The sequence below is a fragment of the Garra rufa genome, chromosome 2 (assembly GCF_049309525.1).
Source record: "Garra rufa chromosome 2, GarRuf1.0, whole genome shotgun sequence".
Taxonomy (NCBI): Eukaryota; Metazoa; Chordata; class Actinopteri; order Cypriniformes; family Cyprinidae; genus Garra; species Garra rufa.
The window spans coordinates 14,693,870-14,716,426 of NC_133362.1; the positions used below are offsets into that span (position 1 = coordinate 14,693,870).

General features: G+C 35.2%; 1 protein-coding gene across 1 annotated transcript in view; it reads left to right on the forward strand.

The window, feature by feature from the left end:
* Positions 1-22,557, forward strand: part of eys (eyes shut homolog) — a 303,309-nt gene that overhangs the window by 186,644 nt on the left and 94,108 nt on the right. Inside the window, exons 30-34 of the mRNA XM_073834888.1 lie at positions 8,202-8,386; positions 8,512-8,603; positions 13,388-13,538; positions 16,387-16,499; positions 21,800-22,014. Coding sequence (XP_073690989.1) covers positions 8,202-8,386; positions 8,512-8,603; positions 13,388-13,538; positions 16,387-16,499; positions 21,800-22,014 — 756 coding nt within the window. The remainder of the gene's footprint in view (positions 1-8,201; positions 8,387-8,511; positions 8,604-13,387; positions 13,539-16,386; positions 16,500-21,799; positions 22,015-22,557) is intronic.

A 22,557-nucleotide genomic window follows, 5' to 3' on the forward strand; every position in this document is an offset into this window, starting at 1 on the left:
CGAAATAAAGACATTAAACTATATGCAAAAACTGAATTGACGCTTCTAAAAGCAACGCAGTTTAACCGAAGACAATTTTTTTGTGTTTTGTTTTTGTTTTGTGTTCGGGTTTTGTTTGTTTTGTTTTAGTTTGTGTTTTGGCTTGTTTTTATTTTGTTTTGTGTTTAGTGCTTTTTTTGTTTGTTTTTTGTTTTGTTTTTGTGTTCTGTTATACATGTTTTTTTGTTTTGGTTTTTTATGTTTTGTGGTTGGTTTTGTTTTGTGTTCAGGTTGTGTGTGTGTGTGTGTGTGTGTGTGTGTGTGTGTGTGTGTGTGTGTGTGTGTGTTTGCTTGTGTTTTGGTTTTGTTGTTCGGTTTGTGTTTTTTGTTGTTGTTTTGTTTTTGGTTTGTGTTTTGTGTGCTTTTGTTTTGTTTTTTGTTCAACTTGTGTTTTCTTTTTTTAGTTTAGTTTTTTTTTCTGTACTTGTCTTCTTAATCCAGCAAATGAATTGCCTCTCAATTCATGAGGGTCTGTCTGTCTGTCTATTTATGTCAAATAAATATTTACAGTATAGCTTGACAATATTAGCTATAATTTAATTTCAGTATGCATTCAAGTCCATATAAAATCTGTATGCTTGCTGCCTCGTTTCAAATTATATTTAAACTCAGGAATTGAATTTGGATTTATAAGGCATTCTCAGTTCATTTCTAAATGATGCACAATCCTGGTATTCATCCTTTCCAATGTACGTTGAGGTCTCATACAGTTCAAAATATTGGTCATAGTAAAAATGAGAGCGGGATATTAGACCGTGACTAATGAGCAGACAAAGTCTTGAATGTCTAATGCAAGTTTTATTTTGCAGTTTTGTATATTTCATTACCCCACAGTCAAACATTGGTTTCAGAATATAATTACTTAAAAATAATTTGTTTTTCCAATCTTTGTTTTCATTATTAATTCAGCAAAGAGCATATACTGTAACTTTCAAATAGACCAACAAAGTCTCATCGATATGTCTATCTAGGTCGCTCTCTAAAAACATCTTTTGCCCTCGGTGCAGCTATAAATAGATTAGCCAGGAACTTGCATGATACCTCTGCTCTCTCTTTCTGCTGTCCTCTCCTCCTCCTCTGCATTCCCAGCCCACTCAGTGTAGAATAGATTTCAGAAACAAAAGACAAAGGAGTTCCTCTTTGATATCTTCAAATCAGTCAGTGGCAGGCGGGTCACGCTGCTTTGGACGTGTTACTTCACATGCAGCGATTGGACAAATGGTTGATGCAACACTTTGGTAATAGCAAAGAAACTGTGACAAAATTGGAAGTTCATCTGTGTCCATCATATTTGGAAAAGAAAAAAAATCAGATTTTGTGACAATTCATAACATTAGTATGAGTAATAATGAAAAAGTGCAAAAAAGAAATATTAAAATAATAAGTTAGCACACTGTTACACTGCAAATGTGACATTTGAGAGGAATTCTGTTTTTAGTCAAGTTCCCATATTAAATGAACTTCAGATGTGCTTGCTTCATATGATCTGTTATTGCATGTTAATGTCAGGCAATCTGACGAGGTTCTGTGAATTCCTGCACATGTATATGTATGGGCCGGTGAGTAACGTGGAACACAGACAGGGCATTAATCAGATGACAATAAAGGAAAATGATCATTAATTTATTTGCATAACCAGCATTGAATTATTCATCATGGGTTCAATCTGCTCAATCTGTATCTCATTAACATGACTTAGGAGGCTTATAAATCTGAGTTTTTTGTAATGTCTGTCTTAATTTTTTGAGACAGTTTTTACACATGTTTGTGAAATATTTACACGTTAACTTTCATCATATTAAGCCATATTATAATGCTTAACAGATCAGTGATTTTTGTACATTCAAATATGCTTATAAGTCCTTTTTTACCCAGTTTATAGTCTGTTTTATTGCTAGGTTTTATTGGTACATTGGTCTCAGAAAAACGGTACAAAAAGCTGTCACTGGGTGGTAATAATTTGTACCATTTATGTACACTCCAGGTAAGAGTATTCATACCTGAAGTGTGCATATTAGCACCGAAATGATAACCTATGTACACTCCAGGTAAGAGTATTCATACCTGAAGTGTGCATATTAGCACCGAAATGATAACCTTTCAAAAGGCACTGCCCTAGTGACAAATTGTGTACCTTTTTCCCAGATAGTGTAGGATTTCTGTGTGGTTGCTAGGTGGTTTGAATACATTCAGGTATTCATTTTTCTTCAATGTAAGTGTCTTTTTTTTTTTTCATTTTATAATCCGTCAGGTAACAATAATGATTGCGTAGAAAAGTTAAAAAGCATTCCTTTTTAAAATGTCTCACATTTTGAGGTATCATTTGTGTCTTTAGCACAAATGTGACCCTGGACCACAAAACCAGTCATAAGGGTCAGTTTATTAGCTTTCAATTGATTTTGTTAGGATAGGACAATATGTGACCGAGATGCAACTATTTGCAAATCTGGAATCTGAGGGTGCAAAAAATTAATACACTGAGAAAATCGCCTTTAAAGTTATACAAATGAAGTTCTTAGCAATGCATATTACTAATCAGAAATTAAGTTTTGATATATTTATGGTAGGAAACGTACAAAATCTTTACTTAATATCTTAATGATTTTTGACAGGTTTTGTGGTCCAGGGTCACAAATGATACAGGTGAGATATGTGCCAAAACGCAATGTCTGTAATGTTTAAGTGAAAAGAAAAAGCTGATCATGCTAGAAAATAGTGCACAAGTGCAAATTTAGTCAAGCATTTGTATAGATTTCATGAGTGCTCTCCCTGCTTCTATAGTTTTAATGGATGAGCTTACCATTCATTCATTAAACAACAGTATTTTTGAATGGCTGCAAGCAAAACGCTGATCTTTTCCACACACTCCCTCTTGTTCTTCCCTTTACAGAGATCTATATTTATACATCCCATAATAGTGCTCATCAGCACAACTGGCAGCAATCCAGCAGAGTCAGCATTTCACAAACATGAGCAATAACTACACCCTCAAAGTGTTTGCGGACTTATTTTATCCAATAAGAGTTTTATGTTTGAGTTTTCCTGTAGTGTGTCTTTCATAGCTCTCTCTGTCGATAATAGCCGCAGAATGAGCTCGCAATCACCTGTCCCTATTGACCGGTTTGGAACGATTCGAATGTTAAAGAACCGGCGAGAGCAGACCACGCCAAGCACGTGGAGAAGTTAGTGGCTAAAATGCAGATTTCAAAAAGGGATCTGGAGTTAACTGCTAATGAGGTGAGCGTTTGCCTCCCGGCAGCAATCACGGACTGCGTGAAAGCCTTATATCAGTCCAAACAAGCATCTCAAATTAATGAATGGCTCAGTCTCAGAGGGGTAATTTTCCATCATCAACGCTGGTAAACCTGCCCGGAACACCAGGGGAGGGAGAAGGTAGAAGCTCGGTAGTCGGCCCGCATTCATCCTCATTAATCGGAGATCACAGTTCCAATAAGTCTCCATTCTCTCGGTCACAGGCCTCACTCTGAGATATTTGTCCTATTATGGAGTGCAGGACTTAGCAGACGCATGGGGATTTTTCTACAAGCTACTTAATCGCCAAAGTGCCCCAGAGACCTTCAGCGGCAGATCAAAAGATTTCTGCATTAAAAAGATTTAAAGTCAAGCAAATATTGATAAAGGCTTCATCTGCTGCAGGTCCATTAATCGTGACAGCAATCGCAAAACGCGCGCCCTGTTTTGTAGCCTGGCGTCAGTCAATCACAAGGAGGGAGAAATACCGCAGGCAGGTCCACATTATTGAGCGTCTCATTGCAAAATACCCAGAGGCGAGACCTTTCGTAGGAACTGTTTGAGATTGAAGGGCATTAACTCCAGACCAACGCTAATGCTTAGGCCAAATTGCTCAAGTCAGAGCCGGTCTTTTAAGTTTGTCCGCATCAGTACCCTAAATGATCTCAAAGAGGGTGGAAGTCTCTGAAAATGTCCCGTAATTGCCGACTGATGCGGATGACAGAGAGCAGGATATCATGGCTTAAAATGAGGCATGTAATAAGCTGGTATAATTTTTCTCAGACAGTCACTCACTCTCGCTCTCTTTGCGAGGGGAATTTATGTGCCTTTCTTGGCAGACCATGTGCTTCTGCAAGTGTCTTGTGGGTTACTGTTCATTTGTGCTAAAAACCCCTCATGGTACAGGGCTGAGGTTCCTCGAGCTGACAGAAAGAGGTTTACGGAGTAGAGAGATCTTCTTAGACCTTCTCCAAGCGAGCTGCTCTCATTTACCATGCACTTGCTGGAAAGAAAAAAATGCTTTTTTTCAGCTCTTGGGATGCAAAATATGATCAATGGTAACTGGCATGTTCCTGTGCTTTTTGTTGTGTTTGAATGATTGCATCCTTTGAAATGTTAAACACATAATGCATTTCGATTTCATTAAGGATGAGAGATTTTCTGCTTTGTCTAAACATGATAGATGCACTACAGGGGTAAGGACGTTTTGAGGTGAACATCAGTGCCTTCACAAAATCCACTGACAGGAGAAAACATTAGACGAGCGGTCCTTTCCTACTGCTAATTGGAATAGACTTCCTCCGGAGAGCTATTCTTCAGTCCCCCCCAATTAAAGCAGATCTAAAAACTGCCTTTTAAATGTACTAAGTCATGACAGGTAATGGGTCACTCTTTGCTTTGATCACACTCCTGCGAGGGAAAGGAGCTACTGTACCAGGCGCAATTATCATAAAAGACCTTTAAAATGAAAGACAGGGATCTTACAGCCACCTGTTTTACAGGCTCTCAGATTTTTCTGTGAGGCAAATGAAAGCGCAGTTTATAGCACCCATTTTTTCCTCCCCCAAAAAACCCTTTCATCAGATGTGGAAAATCTTTTTTTCTGAGATTATTTGAAGTTTTATAGACTCTAAAAATGCTTTCATCAGAATAACATCCATATAACGTATACTTAATTTCTGTTTACTAAAGTTTCAGAAAGATTTTGTTAATTCAAAGTGGTTGAGAAAGTGGCACCACTTTCATTTGAAAACTTCAAAGCAATTAAACTTGACATTTTTATTTATTTTGCTTTTTGTTTGTTCCTCCCTTGCTTTATTTAATGGTTTGTTTCTTTAATGGTTGCTTTTTGTTATTTTGCACATTCCAGAATCTGTTTGTAGGATTACATAGCATACAACTTGCATATGTCAAATATGCAATATTAGCTATATTTGAAATCATTTTTTATAGCTTATAGACCAGTTATAGGTTTGTAAACATTCAGGATGTGTGCGTGTCATGGTTGCCGAAATCCTGGGAGAGAAATTACACGGATGCTATAAATCACTATAAAAGATTATAGATTATATTGATTAGATGTCATTTTCAAGCTTGTCACCCAGTGATAAGCACTGTAATTCAACGAAATTGACGTTAGATAGTTTCATAGTCTTACAGATCCGAAACAGGAAAGACTTTTTTTTTTTTTTTTTTGTGGTTGGAGCCTATCTGGTAGCAGAAAATTACGGTTTTCAAGTGGCAGTCTATGGAGCCATGGAATAAAATAATATTTTTACAGATTTGATTTTAGATTTAAAAATTTTGACTTTATTCTCTAAGTTCCGAGATTATATCTCACAATTCTAATAAGGAAAAACACTTGTGATTCTCTTTTTCCCTTGACTCAGAATAGGAGTTTATATCCCACACTTCTGGCTTTTTTCCCTCACAATTCACAAACTCACTGTTTTTGAGTTAAATCGAATTATAAAGTCTGTATTAGGAGATGTAAACTTGCATTTGTGAGGAAAAAAGTCAGAATTGTAAGATAAATTGTATGTAAAAATGTTAATAGTAATAGGTTTAAATAATATTTCATGCTGTAACTATAAGGCTAATACAATATGTCCCCTATGTGAATATTATGTAGACCTATTGTTTAAATCAAATTTATGCTTTAAAAGTAGAGTAATCATAAAGTTTTCATCCATAGTATGTTTAAATGTCTGCGTTTAGCTTCAAATGGCGTCTTTGACAACAGCATTCTATAAAAATGATTTGCATTCTGATTTTGACATCAAAAGGCTCAAAAAATTGTTCTCTTATTCCATGGATTTTGCCCGTTTATCTCCACTTGTTACCAGTGTTTTTCTACGACCACTATGCGCGTGCAGCTGCAAGTGACATAACTGTGAGATCTACTCTGAATTGGTCTATACAGTATTTCAGTATGAGTGTTTAAATGTATATCGATTAATGCATGCCTACAGTAAAGGCCACCTATTGTGCCCTGTTTTACAAGATGTAATAAAAGTCTGTGCCTGGGAACTTTCAGCTCAAAATACCTCACAGATCATTTATTATATCATTTTAAAAATGCCTTTTTTGAGTGAGATTCTTTAAATGCTAATGTGCTGCTGCTCCCTGCCCCTTTTTTTAGATCAGGGCTGTGTCTTTACAGCTTGTTCCTTAGATACTCTGCCAAAAACATCTGTTTGGTTTTGATTATCATGTCTATCGTGCTGAAATCATGTGTTTTAAAGCTTTATCAGTTTAAACTTCTGATATACGGTTTTCTAACCGCACACATCTAAAGCAAAAACACAGAAAGTGGTCACCCAGTATTTGAGTACTATGCTTACTCTTTCATGTCTTTTTACGCTTAAACTGTCAAATACACACAAGTTTATGTTAAAAACACACAAGTTACAAAAACATAGTCAGTTAAGTCTGTGAAGGCAAACAGCTTGCCTGTTTATATTAGATCTGTGTATTAAGTGTAATATAGAGTAGAGTACCTATACTGCTGTCTTTGCTGTTAATACAATAAAAACAGAAAATCAGTCACTGTTCTGGACTAAAGAACTTCTATAACTCTAATAAAAAGACATTTTGTACTTGAATGCTGCTTTTAAATGCTCTATCATGAAGATAAATATGGCAGATTATGTGTGGTTTACTCAGGGCAGGGTCTCTACTAATAGAGCAGTGTCTGTTGTGGGCGGGGCCTGTAAAATGTGATGTCACCTTTGACGTATTCTCTGATTGGCTTGTTCTTAGACCTTTTCTTTTAATTTAAAAAATATATATAAATAGGTTCACATTTATGTTTAAACAGCATGTAAAATGACTTTTGAATTATATGCAACCTTTAAAAATAGTTTGTTACTGTTTACAATTCATTGCATTTTACTAAAAATAGCCTAACTTTTATAAAATGAGTGAAAAAAAAATCACATTGGAAATGGAAAGTCAGGTAAGGGAACATTACATTATGGGAAACAACCATATCCCGTGTAATTCAGTAATAAACTGTGGTCTGTGCACTGCATACTGCAAAATTATTATTAGTTGTATTCGTTTTATGTTAGCTTTAAATCCGTGTTAAATAATATGCATTGCTGTTCTATCTGCTCTGAGCTTAACATTATTATAATTAGCATTAAAAATATTCATAGTTTTAGGAGCACTGTGATCCTTTGTAACCTTGTAATATTCAAAATTGCTAGAACAATATATGCTTAATTAAGAAATATTGGCTGACTGTGAAGAATTTAATGTGGAGAGTATCAATTCTTACATAGTTCCTAGTGTTCATAATGTGTTACTCGTGCTTGCTTCAGTTTCAGTTGAATCCACTGAAGTTGATTAAAAGGGATGGTTTCAGAATGAAATATGTAACTTCGCACAATGAAAGGTTAAAATATTCAATAATTATAAATAACTGTCATAAAAGTTTCTTTTTCATGCAGACATAATTCATATGCCCTAATTTTAGTCATTATTTTTATTCAGAATTTATTCAGATTCACATTCTTATTGACTCATGTTCTCATACAGCTTCTTACTTCACAATATAGTGCTGAATATTAATAAGGTTGTGTTGCCCACTTTTTATTTGGAATGGCATGACAGCAAAGGTTCTATGATGTTCATTCTTATTAAGATTCACAGTGACATAAGGCAACATTTTCCTGTACCAAGTATGAAATGCTACTGTATTAAATATATATTTCTTTCAGCTGTATTATGAAAAACATGTTGTTTTTGTTTACTAACCCCCATAATGAAATAAAACCTTCGATATCTATGCAAATTTTAGTTCCAGATAGCAGCAAACATCCACACAAGTGTTGAATTTATACTATTCAAGTTGAGCAAAGCTCAATGTGGCACTATGTTTAACTGCCTATGTTCCTGTCCTACAGATACTAGTTTTGGGAGTTATTCTGGGAAGTCCTTTTTGGAGTTTGAGGGCATTGAAGTCAGTGCTGCATTCAATGTCACAGTGAGATTTCTGACTGAATCTATGTATGGAACCCTGCTGTATTCGGCCAGTGCCGAAAAAGCAGTCTTCTTCATAAAACTCTACATTTCCAATGGAGTGCTTCGGGTAATGCTGCACATTCATATACATTTGTGTTTTTCAAAGCTATGTTATTACCCCAAGAAATAAAAAAATGCATGAGAAATAATTAAAAAGAAAATACTAATACATACTTTTCCCACACACTCCAGTATGACTTTTTGTGCAACCAAAAGGAAGGAGTTCAGCGGATCAATACAGCACAGCAGGTTGCTGATGGAAATGAGCATGTGGTGCTTTTGAGGTAAGAGAATTTCTCCTCCAGAATCCGAATAGTTTGAGATCATAGAGGTTAGAATGAATCAGATGTCTTCCAATTGTATGGCACTTGGAAAAAGTTAATTAACAGGAAACAGATGGTGAAACTGGTCTGTAATGTAAAGGTAGCCTTTTGTAGCTTATCCATCAGTGGAAATAGTCCACAAAAAGTTATTTGAGAATAAAAAGGCTCTGTTGGTAGTCAGTCATGATTAATTTATTCTATAAGGAAAAGTTTCCAATAACAGAATGACTGATGTGCGGCAGCCAATCAACTGGCATTGAGATCTCAGTACAGGTGATACACACATTATTCATTTACATGATAGGGAGTACTGTATTTGTGTCCAGCTCTTATCTTACATTTGCTCAAGTCTGTAAATGGGTGCAGTATAACCCCAGATTTGTCAGGCCTCGGTATTTCGACTGAGAGCTGAATGAGTACTGAAAGGTCTTTGATGTTCAGAAGCACAATTCACACAGGTCCATTAGGTTTGTTTCTTTTCATCCGATTCAGCAGAAAGTAAAATGCACGGTCACGCCGTCATTGAAAGATTTGATCAGATTTTGAGTCTCTGAGAGACGGCGCAGCCTCTTCACATCCGAACGCTTTAACCAGCTCCCGATCTTGAGTGCATCAGCCTGTTTATGTCTGTTTTTCATAGAGGTTTTGAAAAGCTTCCAAGATACACCAGCTGCACAAATCAGTCATTACTTTTGTGCCAACTAGCAAAAGACTTAGTGTGAAAGAGAGTTGTCAAAACAAGACTGAGTGGTGGAAAAAAGCAGGACTGAGAGACCATCTCTTAAAAGGGGTCATATTATTCAAATCAGATTTTCCTTGATCTTTTCGAATGGAGTTTGTTGTACATACAAAACATACAGGTGAGAATTCACTAAACAGTTAGGTCAATTTTTATGTGCTGAATTTCAGGTCAAAAACCTGTGTCCTATTCACCTGTGTCCTTTCACTAACCAGGCACAATTTGTACTGCCATAGGTGCTGTTAGTATTTAAAGGAATATGCCTGGTTTAGTTCAATTTAAGCTCAATCAGCAATTGTTGATTGACAAAAGCAAATAACCACTTTTTTTTTCTTTAAATAAATACATAAATATTTCTGTGAAAATTTTTATTTTATTATTTAAGATGCAAATTTTTCTCGTCATTTATTTGGTCATTTTAAAGAAATAGTTTAACAAAATTTAAAAAAAAAAAAAAAGATTCTGTAATTAATTATTCACCTCCATATCATTCCAAACCAGTGAGACCCTCGTTCATCTTCGGAACATAAATTAAGATATTTTTGATGAAATCCAAAAGCTTTCTGACCCTCCATAGACAGCAAGAGTCATACTACGATCAAGGCACAGAAGCACAATGTTAAACGAAGATCTTGCGGGTTTGGAACGACATTAGGGTGAGTAATTAATGACAGAATTTTGTAAAAACTATTCTTTTAAGGTTTTAGGCATTACTTTGTCATGGTAATGAAATTAAAAATGGATCTAACTTTGCACATAAAAGCCTAATAACTTTTCATTACGAGCCTACAGAATCATATGAACTTGTGGAAAATGGCCAAAGTAGCACGGGTATATTTGTATCAATAGCCAAAAATACATTGTATGGGTCAAGGTTATCGATTTTTCTTTTATGCCAAAAATCATTAGGATATTAAGTAAAGATCATTTTCCATGAAGATATTTAGTAAATTTCCTAATTTAAATATATCAAAACTATCAAAGCTAAGAGCTTCATTTGGACAACTTTAAAGGCACTCTCAGATTCCAGATTTTCAAATAGTTGCATCTCAGCCAAATATTGTCCTATCATCAATGAAAAGCTTATTTATTCAGCTTTCAGATGATGTATACATCTCAATTTCAAAAAGATTAATTACCCTTATGACTGGTTTTGTGGTCCAGGGTCAAATATCAGGGAATAAACTGGCTTAATTAGTCATTCGTTTTAGTTTTGTTTACAAAATTGTTAAACTAATTAGATTTCTCTGTTGGGTGACTGTGTTGAATTTCTTTGAATTTTAATTCAGTGTTTCTTCTTTCTATCATTCCAATTCAGAGATTGTCTTACTACAGGGAGACGAGAGGTTTTTTTTTACTTACTATTGGAGAAGGCGTAACAGCTAACTTGGATCATGTGTCCCTTAATAACCAATCACATTACTGCCTTGAAGTCATTGAATTTCAGTCAGAGTTCGACACTCAATCGCCGTTTACGGATACCATAGGGATGAATGAGAAGTGGCGTAAACTGAATCCCACCTGTCACGAAAAGTCAGTGACTTCTCTTCGAAAACAAAAAAACATATAGTAAAAATAGTTCAATCCAAAAGTATTGTTTAGTATAAAACATATTGAAGATTAGCAGATTGGCTGTCGATTTATTAAATGATTAGCCGTTTCCTCTAAAAAGCTGTTTATTCAGCATAGTACAGCCTCTCCTCCATTGACATGCATTATAAAAAATCGGCCTATGGTCTCCGTTCCCACGTACGGCATTACGCTTTTTAGGCGAATGGTTGCAGGCTATTTTTTTGATGAAATCCAAGAGCTTTCTGACCCTCCATAGACAGCAAGAGTCATACCACGATCAAGGCACAGAAGCACAATGTTAAACGAAGATCTTGCGGGTTTGGAACGACATTAGGGTGAGTAATTAATGACAGAATTTTCATTTTTGGGTGAACTGTTCTTTTAAGGTTTTAGGCATTACTTGGAAAAATGGATCTAACTTTGCACAGAAAAGCCTAATAACTTCTCATTAAGAGCCTACAGAATCATATGAACTTGTGGAAAATGGGCAACCGATGACCTTTAAGTAGCACGGGTATATTTGTAGCAGTAGCCAAAAATACATTGTATGGATGGGTCAAGGTTATCGATTTTTCTTTTATGCCAAAAATCATTAGGATATTAAGTAAAGATCATTTTCCATGAAGATATTTAGTAAATTTCCTAATTTAAATATATCAAAGCTATCAAAGCTAAGAGCTTCATTTGGACAACTTTAGCTGTTTCCTCTAAAAAAGCTGTTTATTTAGCATAGTACAGCCTCTCCTCCATTGACATCCATTATAAAAAATCGGCCTATGGTCTCCGTTCCCACGTACGGCATTACGCTTTTTAGGCGAATGGTTGCAGTCTTGCCTTCTAGTGGCTTTATTCCCAATTCATATTCTAAATAAACATCCTGTGGGTCTTGGCCAATTCGATTTAAATTCGAGCTCGTGAACTGAAAAAGATTCCAACTGCGCCATTTAAAATTCTTAAAGGCACAGCAGCACAAAAAAGCAGCCCGTTTAATTCTGAGGTTCACAGAAAGGGTGGAAAAATGGTCATGTAAAATTCAGTAACAACCGATTTAAGTGCACAAAACGATATAAGTGGACCACAGGGAAAAATACAAAATGATATTTTGTCAAAAAAAGGTACAATGCAAGCCTTTTAAGTTTCACTCTCTTATTCTTGTTTCTCATGACCGAGTGAAACCGTGAAACGGTTTAATGGGCCGTGCTGTGCTTTATTGTCGCCTTTAAAGCATTTCTAAGTAAAAGGAGCATTCTCTGTGTGTCCTGCTGGGGAACTGTCTGTTCAGAGACTCAATGGGACCAGTGGCTCTCTGGCGAGATGCCAGGCTGCACTGGCGGAGCTCTTCTAAATTAACAGTCTCTCCGGCTGCTCCAGAGGGAGGACGTCCAGGGCCTGGTGGTCTTTCCTCCTGAGGTGTGCCGCAAAGCAAAAGAAAAACTCCACAGCCTGCGAATTACAGGCTTAACAAATCAGTCAAGATTGGCTTCTCTGAACCTCAGAAGAGGGGGAGACGGATATCAAGGCTGGGGGGATACTGCCATTATGAGCTGAGCATCTGTAGGCCAATCCTCCAGCTGCACATAGTTATCCTAGAATCCACACTGAGGTAATTATCTTTCCTCCCCTGTTGTTTGGAAGGGCAGAATAAGCTTTGGAAAACTCCCAAGGCTTGGGTACATCTCCGGAACAGTCTGTCCGAGACGCATAAGATATCTTTAAAAAAAAGAGGGCAAATAATTAGCTGCAGGTGAAAGACGCCCTTGAGCATAGCAAATCATTTGTTTTGTTTACTGTATTTTTTTCTGTCAAGATTTACGGTGGCGCAGCAGTAGATATTTTAATTAGTTTTTAACTGGTTGCAAAACAGCTTACAGTTGTTTTTAAGCTGTTACTGATGCGTTATGTTATGATACGCTGATATTTAAAACAAGATTAAACCCTCTGTACAAATGGCATGGCCTTAAATCACACCAAGACGGTTAGTTCCAGTTGAAAACCACGATAACCATGATATTTTAAATGCAGTACTGGCTAATGAATTCACTGTGGACCCTTGTTCGTTCTCAATGCCTTCCTGTATCTCACGTATCCATGGAAACAACACAGTCATTAGGAGTCATTCAGCATAACTTGTTTTGGTCTGAATATTAAAAAGCTGAAAATAATAACAGATAAAGCAGGCATTAGCGGTGCTTAGCTTTTAAAGTAATTGTGGTCTCCTTTAGGCATAGCAAATGTGTCTTATTAACATAAACTGAATTGCCTTAAAAGACGTCTGTGGTATTAATACTAAAGATCATTAATTGAGTGCATTTACAGCCATTAGGTGAAGAGATACAGGAAACGGGGGCCTGAAATGTTGATTAATAACAAGACGGAGAACATTTCGTCCACTTGCATATCACTCTGTTGTTTATTTTGTTTTTGTTTTCCACAGGCAATATCTTTTTCCATGTGCAGCAGAAGTCACTATTACAGGTTTTAGGACTGTCGGAAGTATTAAGAGCAATTATACATCGGCCGTAAGTTTAGAGAGAACTGACCGTCTCTTCATAGGAGGACTTCCTCTGCAGTATCCACCTTATAAAGTAAGTTATTTATGTGTGAGGTTATTTTTAAAGGGTCACATCCTGAGTGAAAGGTCATATTATTCAAAAGCTCAGGGTCAGTAATTTTTGCAAGATAGAAAAAAAGAAATGAATACTTCTCTAAATCAAGGATGCATTTAATGGATCAAAAGTGACCGTAAAGACAATTATAATGTAACAAAAGATTCTATTTCAAATAAATGTACAACATCGATAATAATACGAAATGTTTCTTGAGCATGAATTCAGCATATTAATAATGATTTCTGAAGGATCATGTGACACTAAAGACTGGAGTAATGATGCTGAAAATTCAGCTTTACTATCACAGGAATAAGTCATGTTTTAAAAAATATATTAATATAGAAAAGTCTTATTTTAAATAGTAATAATATTTCACAATATTACAGTTTTACAGTATTTTTGTTTAAATAAATGCAATTTTCATGAGCATAAGTGACTTCAAAAACATTATTAGTGTGTGACACACTAAAAACTTAAAAACATAGATTTGCAAAAAAAAAATTGTGTTTTTGAAAAAAGTCTCCTATGCTCAGGAAAAATAGGGCCCTATGAAACTTTTTTTTTTCTAAATTTAGATTTTTCTTTTTTAATTTTTCTGTTTTAATGTGTTTTAATGATTAAATTAAGAATTGTTAATCAAAAACCATGTCTAATTAATTGAAATCATGAAACGTACACAATTTAACAGTAATTTATTAAAAGTTATTACAAAAATGTATTAATTAAAGCCCTGTAAATTACATTTTTATTCAACAAATTCAGTTTTATTTTTAATCAAAAGCATCTCTCATTAATTTATTTTATTTACAAAAATAATTTTTACTTTATTTTTTCAGAAATACTGTATTGTGTATTTACATTTTTCTGGTAAATACTTATAAAAATAATGGTATAACAATAAATGTATTAGTAGTGGTAGTAATATCATTACATTAAGTAATATATTTCTGTCACAGTTTCTTCAAGTTAGAATTAACTTATTTTGACGGGTTGCTGTTAAGCCCTTTAAGTTTCTGTTTGTATGAGATTCGACGATAGTTTTCTCTCAAAAAATGCTGAAAAGCTCATGAAGTGACTCTTAAGCTCTAAAGATTGTGTTCATGTACTCATATTTTGAGGTGACAGAGACTGAAAATGCAGCGAGCATTGCATGCTTTAGTATGTGTATAGTAAATGAAACTGCGCATCTGCGCCATTCATTCACATAGAGGCGCAGAACATGCAGGATTCTTATTAGTAGTATTTTTGCAGCTTAGTTTTCAAAAACATGCGTTAAGTTTACTGACCTAGTTTTGATATATTCATCCACGTTATACAGTAAATTCCATTTTTATGACTGGATTCCGTTTGCGTTTTCCACTTTGTAGAGAAAGTTTTAACTTAAAGCAAGTGTTCATGCTGCCTTAAAATTTTAAGTTTATTCAACTTAAAATGTAAAGTTGTCTTAATTGGCAACTTTTTTTATATTCGAATGATCTCAAGTTCAGTCCAAGTCATTAAAATGCAACATTTTAAGTAAATTTGAAGTAAATTTTAAGCAATCACAGTTTTTAACTGCATAATTCTAGAATTAACACTATATTTTAAATTATAGAGACATTACATTGCATTACACTTGTAAAATTTGTGTAAAACTCAGTGAAATTCATCGGTCAACTGGGAACTCTGATTATAATGTGAAAACAAGGAAAGATTGATGGTTTGCCTTTGTCATGTTACACAATGACCTGACCGCTTACCGCAGAGACACTTCCAACTTAAATTGGATTAAAATGGACACGAATTTTCCAGTAATTTTCAGGTTACTAAAAACTGGTTCAGAGGGCTTCAAAGAACTGTCAAGGTCTACATATTGACAGTGATAAAGCTCTGAGAAACTAGCAGGCACACTTTTCATTTTCCTTCAGGCAGCTAGAAGCAGGTCACGGGCACTTGAGATACTGTTAGGAGAAGAAAAAGGAGAGGTTGAGATGTATTCGTCTAGACAACAAAGATTGGTTCCACATGCTTTTTTCTCTTTTCACAGCACTGCTAATGAAATAGAGGTTATATATATATAAATCAAATTTTCATCAATGCAGTTTCTTCTACTGGTAATGTAGTACGAGCCATTTCTGTCTTATTTGAAGAATCTTTATTGCCTTTATAAACATTTAGTAACATTTGTTGCATTTATAAATGTATGTTTATAAAGGGAAAGTCTTTTTGTAATAATACATATGCATGTTTCTTTAACAATTTCAAGTGGATAGTTCTTTTTGATATTTTCTCAGTCATGTCATTCCAGACTTGTATGCTGTTAAATGTTTCATGTAACACAAAAGGTGACATTTTTGAAGAGTCATTCATTATGCAGCTCTTGCCATACAACAACAGCTCATAATGACCAAGGCCTGCTAAAAAAAATGAAAATTGAATCTGTGAAGAACTTCATCACACAAAGCTGTTGCATTGTATCAATACTTTGGATGTAGTGCACAAATCATGTGAACTACTTTTGTTGATGTGTGTTTTGTCCCTTGGTCACTATGACCTGTTGTATGGAAAGATTTCTATAACAATTCTTTAATATATCTACTTTTGAGTTTCAAGGACATATAATACAGGTTTTTTGAAAGACACAAGAGTGAGTAAATAATGACAGGATTTTCATTTTTGGGTGAACTATGCCTTAAAATGCAACCTCTTTGTTGTACGGCACTTTCTTCTCCCAGAATAGCTGCTTTGTAGCCGTTTTTCATTTTCACCCTTAGGCCTGAGATGTTTTTCTGTTTTCCTCTGAAGAAACTGCTTGAGACTTTGTTGTTGTTCTGTGTTCCCTCAGGAAGCTGAGCCTTTCCACAACTACACCGGCTGCATTGAAATAATCGAAATTAATACGCTCAGAAGATTCCATGTGGACCATGCTATTGCCAGGAACAATGTTGACAACTGCAGGTAATTGAACCCGGTTTTCCATCAGGAATCAATACAATTTTTTTTAGTGTTTGGAAGTCTAAATTAATTTTAAAAGATTCATATTAAGGAATCAGTTTGTTCATAAAGACATTTATTTACAGATGTGAGTCACTGTAGAAATTTAAGTACAGCATTTGTACCCATTTCATGAAGAAATATTGAACTTTGCAGTTCATAACTGTTTTCAGATCACACATCAGCATATTAGAATATTTTCCAAAGGATCATGCGACTCTGAAGACTGGTGTAATGGCTGCTGAAAATTCAGCTTTGCCATGACAGGAATAAATTGCATTTTAAGATATATTAAAATGCAAAACAGTTGTTTTACATTTAGGAAATATTTAACAATATTACTGTACTTTTTAATAATTGCACCTTTTTTCATCAAAAACATAAAAAATGCTTCCCAACTCCAATCTTTTGTACAGACCAAAAAAAAGAATAAATGAAATAATTGTTTATTCTGACTTAAAATATATCAAAGTGTTCAAGCTGCCTTACAATTAATAAACTGTAACATTTTCATTAATGTTTGTCTTTAATGTAAAGTTGTCTTAAATAATGTTGAATGTTTTTAAAATTCATAAATGTCTTACCTCAGATATCTGAATTATCTTAAATGCAATCCAATCAAGTTTATTATATCAGTTTTTATTGAGAAATATTAAACCTTGCTGTTCTTAACTGTTTTCAACTCTGTTACAGTACATTCTTGGTTTTTTAGGACTATTTAAAAAAAATTATGTGAATTTTCCTGTTTAATGCAGTTTCCCTAATCAAAATTTATTCATTCGTTTATCGTCATTGTTGTTGAGCCGAATAAATTCTGCTATGATAAAATAATGAATTATATAATCTCTTTGTTAATTTGAAAGTATACATGAGACCCTGGACCATAAAACCAGTCATAAGGGTAAATTTTTTATATGTATACACCTGAAAGCTGAATAAATAAGCTTTCCATTGGTATATGGTTTGTTAGGATAGGAAAACATTTGGCTGAGATACAACTATTTGGAATCTAAGGGTGCAAAAAAATCTAAATATAGAGGGAATCGCTTTTAAAGTTGTCCAAATGAAGTTCTTAGCAATGCATATTACTAATCAAAAATTAAGTTTTGATAAATTTACGGTAGGAAATTTACAAAATATCTTATGGAACATGATCTTTACTTAATATCCTAATAATTTTTGGCATAAAAGTAAAATCGATCACTTTGACCCATACAATGTATTTTTACTATTGCTACAAATAAACCAGTGCTACTTAAGACTGGTTTTGTGGGCCAGGGTCACATATGTTAAGATTTTACCCCTTGAAGTAGTTGCTAGGTTTCCTTTTTTCATAATAACCTAGAATGTAGTTAAATTCTCCCTAAAAAAAATGGAAAGCTACTTTTTTCTCTCCACAATGTTTCTTCCATAAAAACTTGTATTTTTCCTCCTTGCCTCATGGCTCTTGGATGTGCTATTTGCCACTCTTGTCAGCTGTCTCTCAAGCACAAAATCTATAATTTAGCACGTCACTTGAGTGCACAGGTGCTGTACGTTCATGCTGTGTGCAAATTGCTCATCAAGAGTGAGATTCTGGGGATGTTTAAGTGTTTGGCTTTACACGTCGTGTATTATTGTTCCAAAGAAAATGCAAGCACTCATTTTGACTTTTTGGCTATTTCTATAGAAATCCTTCTTTGCAAAACAGTTGGAAATGAGTTTTGGACAGAACATGAAATTGGTGACCACGCAGACTAGTTAATATTTAAATGAGGTAGATTTCCACTCTCTCTATATTATCATACTTTATTATTTATTCCGTTCTGTCATTTGTCTGGAATTGCAGTGGACTGGAGAGATGGGCTTTCCAATTGATTGTGACAATTTGTGGCATCTTACATGGTGTAGTCTCACATGATTTGAGAGGAAACATTAATCAGGAGCATTTGAATGATATATCATAGTTGTTCTGTGAGCTGATTTAGTGGTTACTAATTGGAGAAGTGATTGATATGTAGGCATAACTGTGTTATGAAAGCTTCTTGCCTTATTTGTGTAGCTATGATAATTAGGGTTGTTTAACATGATAAAGTGCATTGTATTCCTTGTCCATTCATAAATCATGGGTTAAGCGGAGTCAGAGAAACTGGCCAATATATTTTTTAGACTCATTGTGATATATGCTGACATAAATTTTACACTGTCATGATTTACTCGCACTGACACAAAACAAAATGTTTAGTATAATGTTGCTCTTTCCCATAATATGACAGCATATAGTCATATCGTGTTTCAGATGTCTGAATTGATTTTCAGTGTTTAGGTCATTATGTCCATACTGATGTACATTCATTTTGTGTTGAGCAGGATAATTAATATAGATTTCTAATATGCGTGTGAGTATGGTTTTAATTTTACAAATGGGGCTTGTCTGTGTTGTATGTAATTATAAGATTAAGGGTTGTGGAGGAGGTTGCTTTAGATATCCTTTGCCCATCTGATTAAAACAGTAGGGGGTATTCATTAAATGGCACATCGGATATCCATTTCCCTCAAGTTGGTATGATTCTTTAGGGTCTTAATTAATGTCTGAAACACACTTTAGGTAAAATACCCATTTTACACCCTTTTTACTTGGTCAAAAACAGCTCTGTTCAAAGTGAGCCATTTTGGTGCATGTCTCTTTACATGATAATAAGCTTCTGCCCTCTATTCAGTTTTTTGTGCATTTGTTGGTGCATTACCATCAAAAACCAAAATAATCCACTGCATCCTCAGTAGCTCTGATGTCAGAAGAAAACGAAGACTCTTATGTTCACTTTTACATCCAAATAAAAAACACCTGCATTGCTTACGAGACCTTGTTGTACAGCTGCTCGAGTGTGGAGAAAATGGCACAGCATACAACTGGCTGAGGGCGGAAGTATGCAAATACGGGACAGTCTGTCAGTGGTCGTGGGTGTGGCCTGAGCAGTATGATGTCATACTGCTCAGAAAATCAAAACGCCTTGATAATTGAGACTGTGTAGGTTGTTTGGGGATCTAAAAAATGAGTGAATGGATTTTTTTTTATTATTGTAGGATGGTTGTGTCCTTCATCAGGACCCCTTGGTGTCACTTTTTGACGCACAGGGAACTCCTTTAGCATCATTTTTTGACATGCAGCGTCCTCCATTGTTTTAAATAAGAAACCTTTGCTGTCAATATGTTGACGCAAAAGGCACTGAGAATAATAATGGCATTATTGCATATATGTTGGTGTTTTTTTCAATGTAAACAGTCAAAAAAATTTACACTATTTACACATTCATGAGCACGTAACCCAAACCCTGCCCCTAAACCTAACCATTTGTCAATATTAAACACTGGATATAACAGGCAAGTTTAGGGTAGGGGTTAAGTGCTTCAAAATATCTATGAAAGTTTAAATGTACAGTGCCTTGCAAAAGTATTCATACCCCTTCATTTTTTTCACGTTTTGTTGCAGCATTATGTTAAACTGCTTTAAATTATTAAAAAAAAAAATCCACGGCAATCTACATCTCATACACCATAATAACAAAGCACAAAACAGGTTTGTAACAACTCTGCAAATTTATTAGAAATAAAAAACTGAAAAGATCCCATTGCATAAGTATTCATACCCTTTTCTGGGACACCCTGAAATTTAGCTCAGGAGCATTCATATTGCTTCTAAATGTTACTACACTTCGAGTGGAGTTAAACTGTGGCAAATTCATTTGAATGAGTATGATTTAGAAAGGCACACACCTCTCAGAAAAGGTCTAACAGCTGAAAATGCATATCAGAGCAAAAACCAAGTCCTGAGGTCGAGATAACTGCCTGTAGAGCTCAGTGACAGACTTGCGTTAAGGCAATGATCTAGGGAAGAGTTCAGAAAAAAATCTGCTGCATTGAAGGTTCACAGAAGCATGTAGCCTCCATTATCCATAATGGAGGACGATTGTAACAACTAGGACTCTAGAAAATGTCTGCCAGCCCCCATCCAAGCTGACAGAGCTTGAGAGGTGAAAAGGTGAGGCAAAGAATGGCAGATAATTGCCAAATGCAAATGTGCAAAGCTTGTCACATCATACCCAAAAAGACTTGAGGCTGTAAAGGTGCTTCAACTATGTACTGAGTTAAGGGTATGAATACTTATGCAATGTACTTAATTCAGTGTTTTATTTTTAACAAATTTGTAAAATTTGCAAATCTGGTTTTGCTTTGTCAATATTATGGTGTATGGAGTGTAAATTGATGTGGGGGAAAACTAATTTAAAGCAGTTTAACATAATGCTGCAACAAAACAAAATGTGAAAAAATGAATACTTTTGCAAGGCACTGTATGTAAAAGGATTTCTGTTTTTGCAAATGCATGCAAACCATTAAATGCAACGCATAATGCAAGCAGCTGAAAGCAGTGGAGAACCCTGCACATCCAAAAGTGACGCTAAAGAGCATAAAAAATTGACACCAAGAGGTCCTGGCTAAGCATCCGTATGTGACGAGTTGTGAGTGAGAACGTGTTGGCTAAGACACATCTATATGCAAACACCATGTAAAAGTGAATTTTGCATCTGTTGTCCTCTTTAAGAATGAATGTCACCCACAGTGATAACACTACTGCTTATTTGCATATATGTTTTAGCACCCAATTCACTAAAAGAATTATGCAAATCAGGTAAATGTCCACAAACTTCCATCAATCTGCAATTTCTGATCTTGTGGGTCATTTCTGATTTCTAGAGTGTAGAGGAAGCACAAATGACCATCTATCTATCTGTATGCAAACTTATGGTATAAGTTTGTCTTTCTGTCTGTCTCTATGTTGCTTTTACAAATTACATTTATGTGAATTTCTTAAATTTTTTAATTCATTTTAATTATATGCCCTTACATTCAAATTTGAACTGCAATTTTGTATCTTCTTTGCTACTTCAAACTAAATTCAGGAATTGATTTGGAATTTAAAAAGCATTCTCAATTAAATTATAAATGCCACGCAACCCACATCTCTTTTAAATGACATTTCATTCACCGCTTGCTTTTTCATGGTAAATGGATGTGATTAGGCTCAGATATCACAGAGTTTCATGAATAAATGTGCAATTGTGAATAATTTGCCTGTTTCAACTGGATTGCTTGTGGTTAGTGAATTAAACGCATGTTTTTGTGCTCTGTAATAATTATAAGTGATTGCTGATTAGTAAATATGCCCCTTGGTAGTGCATTTCAGCATTTAATCCTCGCCTTTTTTATTCGCTTATGTTGTACTGCAGGTCTCCATGGCATCATGACCCACCAACAAACTCCACAGATTCCCCTCCTGAGTTCATCCCAGTGGAAAGCCCTCCTGACAGGCGTATCCCACCTGTCTGCCCTCAGGGGCTCTGTCTCAACGGCGGATCCTGCCGGCCCATTTCTCTGCCCAGCGGAGCCTCGTCTTTCTTGTGTGACTGTCCTCTGCACTTCACGGGACGTCTGTGTGAACAAGGTGAGAATTCCAGTTCCCCTCCACGTTATATCTGAAAACCTCCCTTCTAATTTACTGAACTACTAAATAGCCTCATCCCTTAATTTAACTCTATTGAGCAGTCAAGTTTGATGTGGAGCTTTAAAATAAAACATTTCAGTTGTATCGCAATGATACAGAGTATTGATCTCCCACCAAACGTTTTAACTATAGAAGCGGCGTTGGAGGCAGATGCAGGCACATTTTTGAAAAAGGAAAATGAAAAACTTGCCCTGTTGTTGGAGCAGGGATCAATTTAAATAATTTGTGATGTGATTAAAGTAAGGTCCGTATAAGCAAGTTGTAATGTCAGAAATCTGCTCACTTCCTGAGTCCTACTACAAATGAGATGGTGACCCTGTCACCTGTTCTCCAGATTCATTTTATCTCCTCTGCCTCATGCCAGGATAAGAATGATATTAAATTCTGGTGAGTGGAAAGTCTTTTACACTGTGAACCCAATTGATATTGACTGACACTCAACGTACTGTACTGAACTGCCATAGCAGAATATTTCACACTTTA